The sequence below is a fragment of the Cyprinodon variegatus genome, unplaced genomic scaffold (genome assembly GCF_000732505.1).
Source record: "Cyprinodon variegatus isolate N-32 unplaced genomic scaffold, C_variegatus-1.0 Scaffold824, whole genome shotgun sequence".
Classification (NCBI taxonomy): Eukaryota; Metazoa; Chordata; class Actinopteri; order Cyprinodontiformes; family Cyprinodontidae; genus Cyprinodon; species Cyprinodon variegatus.
The window spans coordinates 162,561-174,653 of NW_015151277.1; the positions used below are offsets into that span (position 1 = coordinate 162,561).

General features: G+C 37.5%; 2 protein-coding genes across 3 annotated transcripts in view; both read left to right on the plus strand.

The window, feature by feature from the left end:
- The first annotated feature begins 3,974 nt into the window (after positions 1-3,974).
- Positions 3,975-12,093, plus strand: part of LOC107098940 (hyaluronidase-3-like) — a 19,073-nt gene continuing 10,954 nt past the window's right edge. The window contains exon 1 of one of the 2 annotated variants that reach the window (XM_015396836.1): positions 3,975-4,111. The gene's annotated coding sequence lies outside the window, so the exon portion shown is untranslated. Of the gene's footprint in view, positions 4,112-7,219; positions 7,781-12,093 lie in introns of those variants that run through there. The other variant, XM_015396837.1, reaches the window with a different exon arrangement.
- Positions 7,616-10,998, plus strand: nat6 (N-acetyltransferase 6 (GCN5-related)). Its single transcript, XM_015396839.1, has 2 exons — positions 7,616-7,653; positions 9,709-10,998. The coding sequence occupies exons 1-2, from the start codon at positions 7,616-7,618 to the stop codon at positions 10,622-10,624; spliced, it is 954 nt and encodes a 317-aa protein (XP_015252325.1). The 3' UTR covers positions 10,625-10,998.

A 12,093-nucleotide genomic window follows, 5' to 3' on the forward strand; every position in this document is an offset into this window, starting at 1 on the left:
TTTTTCCATCTCCAACCATGGTGCTACAGGTGTCAGCGCTATGGACATGTTGGCAGCAGATTGTGGGGAAAAGCAAAGGTGTTCAAAATGTGGAGAAGAACTCAGAATCAATGAGTGCAGTGAAGAAGCTGTAGAAAGGTGCTGCAACTGTGGATCCCAGCACAGAGTTAACTATGGAGGATGTGAGGTGAGAAAGAAAGCAGCGGAAATGCAACACAATAAAACAACAGGAAATATAAGCTAAGTAGAAGCAAGAGAAGAGAGTTCAAGGACAAAAGAGGAGAAATGAATGAAGCACGGGATCAGGTACAAAAGCAAAATAAAGTAGAAAGAGAAGAAAACTTAACTCCAACAGAAAATCTGAATCATTGCCAGAGGAGATGAAGTTTTAAGGAGTCAAAGAATTTAGTTGGGAAAACATAGTTAAAGGTTGGAGATGGATGGATGAACAGAGGCATCTGGAGAGTATTCGATGTTTTAATAATTCAAGATGTTTAAAAGTAAATGGATAGTGGTTTAATTAATATATGGATAGGTCAGAAAATGAAACAAAATTGATAAAAGGGAAAGCAGTAGGATTTAGTTTATAAAATTAAGAATTTAATAAGTTGAGGGAATTGTTTGTAATAAGTGGTATTTATATAAGATAAATATACAGTATAATTTGATTATACTTAGGATACAACAGCAAAGCAGGTAAAATACATTATCTAGAACGCTGTCATTTTGTTCCACAAACCACACCGGTAGGTGGCGGTAATGTTCCTTTAAAGTGTCCGCCAGTCGCCATTAAACCCCAAAACGAACAAGAAAGCTAACCGCAGCCACTGCTAACATTAGCTCGTCTGCAGCAGTGTTCATCATTACTCACCAACTAAATTAATAATAGTATTAATGTATCAATATCTACAGACTTGATAGAAATTAAGGGCCAGGCGAACTTAACATGATAAGTCACGGATACTCTGTTCGACTCTAACTATATAAGTATTTTAAAGTTTATTTATTCATCTTACTGTCACCTTGTATACTTGTAATTTTTTTTAATTTTAACAGAAGAAGAACGCCCCACCTCTCGGAAGGGCATCAAAAAATTGGGATAAACTCTTGTTGTTCCTCTCCACGGAAATCTTTAGTAAAAGGCGAAAGATTTATACGATCTGAAGAGAAACAAGAGTGCATACTCGGAAATTGTCTAAGTCCCTCATCCCATTCGCCAACATACCTATTTGACTCACGGTGCGACGTAGCTAAATTACGTTGGGACGACTTGTAAGTTTCAGAAACTTATGGACTTTATTATCCTTCAATAAATTTACCGGAAACATGGTGTAAACATTCTATTAACTCGGCATAATTAGATAGAAACTGTTTAAAATATAAAGATCTGTGGACGCAATGCATGAAGGGAGTTGGGCCACGCCTCTAAAATGGTAACCCCCTTGTTTTCAGTTTTATCTGATATGCTTTACAAATTAAAACTGTTTACGCTTTAATACAACATAACATGGCGTCGAAATTTATAGTAGCCTTTAATGCTAATTGGATTTCATCCAACAACTCTGCAGCTTTTTTTTAAATTAAGAATCAAACTTCGTTTTAATTAAGATTAACACAATTTAACATAAAACTACCGTTGATTAAAAAGAAACAAATGAAGTGTCTTTGGGTAAAATGGTTTATAACAGATGGGTGTAGAAAAGGCTGCTATAACCAGCACTTCAAATGTTAAATGTAAATTTTGTGATTGATGACACGAGTTTGCTACTGTTGTATAGGTGGTACATTTGTACTGAATTCTCATACATTATGTTTTCCTTATTTTTCATTTCAAATAGAATCCCTACAGTTAAGTTTAACAACTACTAGTACAGTCATTTTTTACATTTTATTTCAGTTTAATATAGGGGGAAATGTCAGAATTCTGAGAAAAAAGTAATAATTCTGGAAAAAAAAAAGTCCCCCCATATTAAACTGAAATAAAATTTTAAAATCAGTTAACTTTTTAAAATTTTTGTCAGTGGCCCTAATCCTCCTCCGTGGCATTCAACTCCCAAAGTTGTAACACTGTATTGAATGGAGTCAGTCATTGTTTGCATTTAGGGAATGTCCCAGGTCATTGTGGCACCCTGTTCCCCCCTGTGTAAATGTTGAATTTATCCAGTAGTTGATCATGACTAATACACAAAACGTTTGCATCTTCAGGTGTCTAATTTAAATACATATTTTACGGTTAGAACTTGCCTGGATTTATTATTTTTTTTTAAGGAGCTAGCTATTTAGAGCTTAAATCTCTATTTGTTTTTATATTGACTTCCAATGTCTGTATGTTTTACTACTACCCTTATGGAATTGAGGCGGGGTGAACTCAATCAGCTCTTCCCTCTCTGTGCCTACTTTGCCATGACACCATGTGCCGAGGTCTGCCGATCAGAACAAGAACTGCATGTTTTAATAGGATTATAATCCTGATGAACTGATTGCTCAGATGATGTTTTGAGATGGACTTTCTTGCTTAAAAACATGTTTAAACAATTTTTCCAACTCATCAAGGCAAATAAAGGCAAGCTGCTCTCTAGCTTTTAGCTTCAGAACAGAGTAAATAAACAACCAGAACGCTTTTAGCGATTTTGACACAGAAAACGTGTTCAGTGTGAACGCACCATTAGGCCTTGATTGTGGTGTTCTTTGCCTCATTGCCTCTGTTTAGCTCAGCCATTTGCTTTATCCAGTCTACTATTTGTTCTTGTTCAGAAATAGTATTAAGTTGGTCAGGCTCTTCTTCTAGTGTCTTTTTGTTTTCCTGATTCCCTCAAGTTCATCCTCCATTGCTACAGTCCCTTTCTTTTGTCCAATGGTTGTATTTCTAGTTGTTTTACTCATTAGAGTCACTTTCAGAGTTCACTCCTTAAAGTGCTGGCTCAGGCCTGGTTGCCCAGGCTCTACCAGCCTCAACTGTCCAACTGATCCATTACCACCCTGAATTTTACCTGATACTGTTGTAGACTTATCTATAATAGAATAAAAAGTTTATACGCAAAATATAGATATACGTGATCTAAACAGACATGGGTAGCAGCTATTATTCCAGATTTTAAAATCTTCCATCCATCTCTGAATCTGTATTATGATCTAGGAAAAAAATGCCTATCTGTTTGTACTGCAGAAATGGTTGCAATAATGCTTTTAGTAGAATGGATTGGGGAGACCAGGCCATTAAAAGCAGGGGTTTGATCAGATTCCAATTCCTCATGAATCAGTCTACAATCAAATCATTCAGACAGCCATGATGATAGCTACAACAAGATGTAACAAATACTTTATTGCATTCAGATGATGAGATTTACATTTTATTTGGGTTCCTGTACATATAAGAGCTAAAGGGAAATACTATGCCTGATAAAGGAGACAAAATAATCCACGAGAGAGTGTGAATTAAATTATAGTCACATTAAGTGAACCAGAGGTGAAGAGAATTATCGAAGGGAAAATTTGAGAGAAATGGTAAAAACTGTAGGAGGATGATATCAAAGAAGGATGGTTAGATAATATAAGGGAATGTTGGATAAATTAGATGTACTGGAATAAACAGAATACAGGAAATGATAATGATTAGATTACGATTGGGTACACAAGACTTATCTCAAGATTACATAAAATGGGAAAACATGAAACAGGAAGGTGTGAATTCTTTAGGGAAAATTAGACAATACAGCATGTAATGTATACCTAGGTAATACCAGAGGCATATAAAAGAACAGGAAAATGAACAATATATTATAGGCATTTAAAAAAAAATTATTCTTTCATTATGAGTTATATATTTTTTTGTTAGTTGATGTTTTGTTTTGTTTTTTGGCTTGTTAATGCTGGTCCACGCTCCTGACTGGTTGGTGGCGGTAATGCACCAAACTGTTGTTTGCCAACAGCTATTAAAAGTCACGAAGAAGACGATGTTCGTCCCTGATTCTGGATCAACTACAAAGGATTCTTATTGGCTGCTGTCATTGCCTCCACGCATCCACGCTGACTTCAGATCAGCTCTCTGCTGAATCGGCTCTATTTGAAAGGAAGACCACAGCCGCCAGAGTCGGACCGCGAGACTGAACATGTAGGTAACGTTGAAGTGTGACTAAGCTGCTGATTAAGGTGAACTAGGTGTTAGCTTGCCGTTTCCCCCTTCAATTACGGGAATTAAAACAGTTTTTAAAGCTGTAGATGATTACTTAGAACAACTAATAGCAATGCAGCTTCTATTTTTTGCTTTTACCTTACATGGAAGTGGCAGCTCTGGAGACAGGAGCAGAAAATATCTTTGATCCTGAGCTTTCTGCCTTTGCATTGCGCCGTAAACTAAAGGAAAAGTTATGTCTATCGGTTTGTTTTATGCAATGTGACGAAGTCCATCTTCCTATTTATACAGCATTATTTATATCAGAAGTATGAGAGGGTCATGGAGAGCTTTCATTTTAATCAAAACCGAATGTATTCAGTCCATGCAGCTTTGTTGAAATAATATATTAATGTTCAAAGAGTAAAATGTACGGTTCCACTTTTTTAAGCCCCAGTATTTTTAATGCTAACAGAATTGAATGACTCCATAGCTCCACCCTGTGGCTAAACTGCATATAACAGCCGGCGGCAACTTTTAATATTTAGTCCCTTTAGCTTCACAGATTATTGATTTCCTCACTGAAGTATCATAAAAAATAAACAGTGATCAATAATCTGTACCCTTCGTTGGAGTTGAACGCCCACGGACTTTACTAGCAGTTGTTAAAACCTACCTGTTGGGATTCTATTTGAAATTAAAAATAATCAAAATATAATGTATGAGACTTTTGTACAAATGCAGCACCGATTCAATAACAGTATGAGTCGCATGTTCAGGGGTACGCATTTGTGTCAGACAAAAGCGTAAACAGTTTTCATCTGTAAGCATATCAGATAAAAGTGAAAACAAGGGGGCTACCATTTTAGAGGCGTGGCTAAACACGCTCAACTCCCTTCATGCATTGCGTCCACACAGATTTATTTCTTTAAAACTGTTTTTTAACTAATTAAGCCGAGTTTATACATTTTTTTATCTAATGTTTTCGGTAAAATGAATGACGGATAATAAAGTCCATACATTTCTGAAACTTAAAGTCGACCCCGCATAGTTTAGCTTCGTGGCACCGTGAGTTAAATAGGTATGATGGGGAATGGCTTCAGGGACTTAAACTTTAACAGAGTATGCACTCTTGTTTCTCTTCAGATCGTATAAATCTTTCGCCTTTTACTAAAGATTTCCGTGGAGAGGAACAACAAGAGTTTATCCCAATTTTTTGATGCCCTGCCGAGAGGTGGGGCGTTCTTCTTCTGTTAAAATAAAAAAAAAGCAAGTATATAAGGCGACAGTTTGATCAATTAATAGACCTTAAATTGCGTATTATAGTTAGAGTCGATCAAAGTATCCGTGACTTATCATGTTAAGTTCGCCTGGCTCTTCATTGCTATTAAGTCTGTAGATATTGATACATTATTACTATTATTAATTTATTTGGTAAGTAATGATGAACACTGCTGCAGACGAGCTAATGTTAGCAGTGGCTGCGGTTAGCTTTCTTGTTCGTTGTGGGGTTTAATGGCGACTGGCGGACACTTTAAATGTACATCACCGCCACCTACCGGTGTGGTTTGTGGAACAAAATGACAGCGTTTTAGATAATGTATTTCACCTGCTTTGCTGTTGTATCCTAAGTATAACCAATTATACTGTATATTTATCTTATATAAATACCACTTATTACAAACAATTCCCTCAACTTATCAAATCCTTAATTTTATAAACTAAATCCTACTGCTTTCCCTTTTATTTATCAATTTTATTTCATTTTCTAACCTATCCATATATTAATTAAACCACTATCCATTTAATTTTAAACATCTTGAATTATTAAAACATTGAATACTCTCTAGATGCCTCTGTTCATCCATCCATCTCTAACCTTTAACTATGTTTTCCCAACTAACTTCTTTGACTCCTTAAAAATGTATCTCCTCTGGAAACGATTCAGATTTTCTGTTGGAGTTAAGTTTTCTTCTCTTTCTACTTTATTTTATTTTTTGTACCTGATCCCGTGCTTCATTCATTTCTCCTCTTTTGTCCTTGAACTCTCTTCTCTGCTTCTGCTTAGCTTATATTTTTTTGTTGTTTTAATGTGTTGTATTTCCGCTGCTTTCTTTCTCACCTCACATCCTCCATAGTTAACTCTGTGCTGGAATCCACAGTTGCAGCACCTTTCTGCTTCACCTTACAGCTTCTTCCCTGCACTCCTTGATTCTGAGTTCTTCTCCACATTTTTAACACCTTTGCTTTTCCCCACAATCTGCTGCCAACATGTCCATAGCGCAGACAACTGTAGCACCAGATTGGAGATGGAAAAACAGTCCTAACTGGGAAACTCATTAAACTTATTTTAACTCCTTCTGATAGAAATGACTCTGAAATCTCTATCAACAGTGACTTGCTTGCCACCCTTTTCCAATCTGTTTTTATAAAGTCGCTTTTGTTAACCTTGCCTTCAGAAATGTTTATTTTTAATTTATCTCAATCCTCATTAATTGGTATTCATTCCTGTTATGACTCCTTTTGCTGTTTTATTCTCTCCAATGACTTTTATCTCTATCATATCTTTTTCCTCTAAGTGTATAACATACAACACCTCCTCATTTTTGCAAATTATCAGTAAGTTCCCATCTCAACTCCGTCACCTGTTCCAGTTCTCCAATCTTCTTTTTTTTATTTCTCTGGAAATAATGTTTTTTTTTTTAATTACGCACTAAATCACTAATTGGGCCATATATTGAAGCTTTAAAGTACAATGTTCTCACCTCAAATGATCTTAAAACATACCTTTTTAGAACAATGGAAACAGAAAAGTGAACTTTTAGTCTAATACTCTGAGCTCTGTGAGCGCTCCTGTGGAAGTTGCTGCTGCCGCAGTGCATGCTGGGACAGCTGTCAATCTGATCTGATGCATGCTCAGGTAAAATGGAGGGACGAGAACAACACCCAGGGAATTATGTCCATTCTTGGTCTAGTGTTCTTGTGAATTGAAAAAGTGCTGCAGCTGGTGACGTTTCATGAGCACACGAGAACGCACAAGTATGCATATTGAGAAACGGCATACAAATTGTGAGGAATGTCTTTTTCTGATGTTTGATGACATCACATTCAAGTAAATAAGTTGGAGGATAACATGTAAAGCTGTACACATCAAATGAAAATGAACTCATTCTTGTAAGTTTTTATTGACATGTGTCTTCTGTGTCTTTTACCACACTGATAGCATTAAAGCTCTGTCCTAAGTTAAAGAGAACATTGGCAAATATAAACCAATAGGACTTTGCTGTAAACACTATTGAGAAACGATTCAGGGATCCACCCAGCAGCTCCATCCATCTACCAGGCTGCAGAACATGACTACAGACTCAGGTTTTCTCCATCAGCATAGCAAAGAAAGTAACAGAAATTTTGAATGGCTCTCTTAAAGTATAAATATAAACGTCCAGAAATAGATATTAGAAGTGTATTTCTCTCTCTGATCTCAGAGGGAACATTTGAATCACCATGGGTGAGGAACTGCTGCTGCAGCTTCTTCTTCTGCAGTATGTGCTAATTAACCAACAACCTGTTTCCTGTTACAAAGCAGAATGTGAAATAGTCCAGTGTGGTCAGAGACGAATGAAATACTTGTAGATCAGTCAACTGTTAGGCTTCCACTTTTCTCTCTGGGTAAGTCAATATTTTTTGGTTCTTTTTCATGTATTTTCCTTTAAATTGTGTAAATCTAACTGAGTGGAGCTGTGTTATCGCTCTACCATTAAAATCAGCTCTGATGTATGAGGACTTATTGTAATTTACGGCAGCTAATACATTGATTTTTAGAGCGGATTTAATCTGAGTGAGTTTGGCGACTTCTATGTATTTTTGATGTGTTTTTTTGTTTTATTAGTTTGTTTAAATACTAACATTAGTATTTATGGTCAACAAATACAGTATTGAGTAGTAATTTAAACTTCTGGGTGAAATGTTTTCTGTGTTCGGTTGTCGCTTTCAGGGTATTCTATGCATTATTGCATCAGCTGTAAATAAATTCACTGTTTTTGTTTTAACTTTAACCATGTGTTTCAGAAAGTCTCTATTTAGTTAGAGAAAAGGCTGAAATATACACCTAAAGGCTAAATTTCATAAAGAACTACTACATTTTTATTCACTGCACAGAGATGAAGCTTAAATGTGACTTGAAACCAGATGGGAATTGATCTGTTTTTGACTGGTGCACATTTCCAGAGTCCTTCAGGTTGAACCACTCTTCACATAGTTTATTAGATCGCCTCATGAATCCATTTGGTTTTAACCAAAGGTGACACTTTGCTGCAGCGGGTGGCATGAAATTATACAAAGATCCTACAGAAATAACAGTTTTTATGGCTGAATCAGCCACTGTCGGTGCTTGGGGTCCTGCTGTAATTACACAGCACTCTGCTCTGTGTTGTATTTACAGCATTAAATGCCTTTTCCACTTGAAAAACTCCCTAGCATGCAGTTCTGTCCATACGTCTCAGCAGAGCGTTTTGTTGTCCACGATGATCAGAAAATAGAGCCTGGGTGGCAACTCAGTGAAAAGCAAGGCCAAGAATATAAACTTCTTCCTCTTTTTTTTCTTTTTTTAAAAATAAATTTTCACCATGTCACCCTATGACGACGCTGTTGTGTCATAGATTATACACAGAGAATTGTACTTTTAAGGACTGCCAATGCTCAAGCTTCCTGTGTGAATATTTTCTTGGGTTTTTTGTGTCTTTTTTTAACCTTATTTTTGATGAATGTGAATAAAATAAAATATGGCTGCTATTTAGAATTTATTCAATAGATTTTTTCCCTTGGTTTTTATTTTCCATTTCACACCTTTTAAACTGTCCCTTTTGCCTTTTTCTGCCCTATTTCTCCAACATAATTACATTTTTCCTTTCTTGTCATTTGATGCTGCTGCAGCCCCAAACAAACTTTGATGTTTGACTTTTTTGTGTAATTTAAATGTTTTGGATTGAAAGATCTTTTTGCCTCTTTAAAGAAAATTCAAAACATGAACAGTATTTAAGGTACTGCTAACTGATGCTGCTATAAAAAGGAATAAAAACAAAACAATTAACATATTTAAAAAGCAAAGAAACAACAAAAAAATGGCATTTATTTTGCTAAACAACCAGAAATTATGTGAATACTTATTGTGTGCTCTAAGGCATGGGGAGTCATGGTTATTATTTTTTTCTATTAGGCCACCTTGATATTATCAAGTCTTATGTCCATATGCGGCTATATAAATAAAACTTTATTGTTTCTTTTACAAAAAAGCTCACCGCCCAGTTATTTATTAGCTTTCGTCACTTTGTGCACTCTATAAGAAAATTTATTTTTTAGATTTCTTCAAATCAAATAACTCAAATTCCTTCTATGGAGGTTTAAATAAGAGGCACCTTTAGAGATCCAAACCATTTTGTCCTCCTGTCTCCAGCTGGTAAGGGGGTGGGGGGGGCTGTTAGTCTGTCCAAAAGAAAGAAGCTGATTTGAATATAAGTCTTGAGACCATCTTCCTCATGTAAACCTGTTGGCAGAAATAGAGAAAGTAGACTCTGTGCTTTGATGTAACGTTCTTGCAGCTTCAGAGCTCAGACTGACCCAAACCCTGATCACCGCAGGTCTGAAGCTCTAACGTCCTCAAGCTGCGGCCCAGTGAGCAGAGACCCGCTGGATGGTGATCCACTCTCCTTCCCAAACTCACATAATGCTGAAAAAGTCATAGTGCTGCATGGAGATGATCAGGAGAACAAACACCCAGACGCTGAGGACCCAGGGAGGATCCACGTGGTTCCGATCCACCACCGTCTGGACCTGCTGGTTCCCTGCGCAGACCTGGTCAACTCTGAATGGCAGAGGAGCCAGGCAGCCCGGGTCCACTCCCTGCAGAAGTCCTGCTCAGAGTTCCCTGTCTGCCTGATTCTCCTGACGGGTTCCAGAGGGCCACAGGAGAGGCTCCTGGGACACGCCCGCCTTTCCCGGGTCGTGGGTCACAGCAGCAGCCTGTTTGTGGAGTCAGTAGTCGTGTCCAAACAGGAGCGGGGGAAGGGTTATGGACGGATTCTGATGGAGGAGACTGAGCTCTACGCTAAACGCAGAGGCTTCAAGCGTCTCTGCCTGACGACTCACGACAAGCAGCACTTCTACGCCCACCTTGGCTATGTCCTCTCCACGCCGGTGCAGAGCGCTGGGGCTGTGATGGCGCTCCTTCCTGAGGGGATGCTGCAGAGACTTTCCAGAGCGGCAAACAAGGAGACAAACCCTGGAGGACAAACTCTGACAAAAATAGAAAACTCAGAAGGTGCTCCCGTTTTAGGGTCACCTCCACCTTCTAGTTTACAACTCCCTCCTCCCCCACCTCCTCCTTCCTCCATCCCAACCCCACCTCCTCCTCCTCCCCTTCTGTCTGCAGGACAGCCTTTAGTTCAGACTTTAACAGAAACTCCCTACAGAGACGCCAGAGGAGCTCCCATCTTCTGGATGCACAAGGACATTTGATGAGCAGCCATTCCTGGACTCTGATGAACACGATGAGAGAGACGTGTTCCTGTCAGGCACACAGGGAGAGCCGAGCCTGTTTTAGGAAAACAAAGCACCTCTCACACACTGCTGACTTTAAAGATCTAAAACCACTGAATGGACAAAACTCCAATAAAGAGACGGAAAAACTGAAAGTTTCTGCTTTTATTCCAGTGGACAGATTTGTCCTGCAGGCCCCTGTTCTTCCCAAGGAAGTTGTGTTCTTATCAAGTACATCTGCAAAATGGCAGTAATATTATGCACCTGCATTTATTAAATATATGAATATAAGCAACATTTTTAAGAATATCTGAAAGAGGTGATTTCACTTTCACAGTTTAAGAACACCCCACCTCTTGACTTGGCATATAACATTTGTGATAAAATCCCTAACTTTAGTAAAAGATTTAAACAATCTGAAGAAATCCAAGAGCGTATAGTGTAGGGTGCAATGTGGCTAAACTATGCAGGGGCAATTTTAAGTTCAGAAATGTATGGCAGAAGCAGAAAAGAGAGTTCAAGAACAAAAGACAGGAGAAATGAACCAAGCAAGGGATCAGGAACAAAAGCCAAATAAAGTAGAAAGAGAAAACTTGACTCCAACAGCAGAGAAACTAATTTTATTCATAGCATAGGTTTTTAACTATACAGACGAAGCATGAGAGAGAAAATCAGAATCATTGTCATAGGACAAGAAAAGTTTTAGGGAGTCAAAGAAGTTAGATGGGGAAAAATAGTTTAAGGTTGGAGATGGATGGATGAACAGAGGTATAGGGATATTATTCAAGGTGTTAATTATGCAAAATAATTCAAGATGTTTAATAGTAAATGGATAGTGGATTCATTAATATATGGATAGGTTAGAAAATGAAATAACATTGATAAATAAAAGGGGCAATTGCAGGATTTTATTAAATAAAAAAATAAACATCAAAGTTTAGGAAATTGTTCATAAAAAGTAGTATTTAAATCAGATAGATATGTAATTTGATTATATATAGGATATAAAAGTAAAGCAGGTAAAATACATTAGCTAGAACACTGGCATTTTGTTCCACAAACCACACCGGTAGGTGGTGGTAATGTGCACTTAAGCTGTTTGCCAGTCGCCATTAAATCCCGCAATGAAGAAGAAGGCTAACCGCAGCCAGGGCTAACGTTAGCTGGTCCGCAGCAGCCCTCTCCTGTACAGCCTTGGTTGAATAACCGTTGGATTCAATGCTTTCTTTCATTTAGTACTATATTTGGCCAAACGTTCATTTTATTTGCGTATATTTGAGTGTATTCGTCATTATTTCCCAACTACTGTAAAAATAGTAATCTTGTATCATTATCTACAAACTATTAATAATAGAAATGCATGTCCATACGAGCTTTGCATGTGAATTCACTAGTATACGGGTCGGTCTGCTTGATTCGTTTAAGTATTTGATTTCGAACAGAAGAAG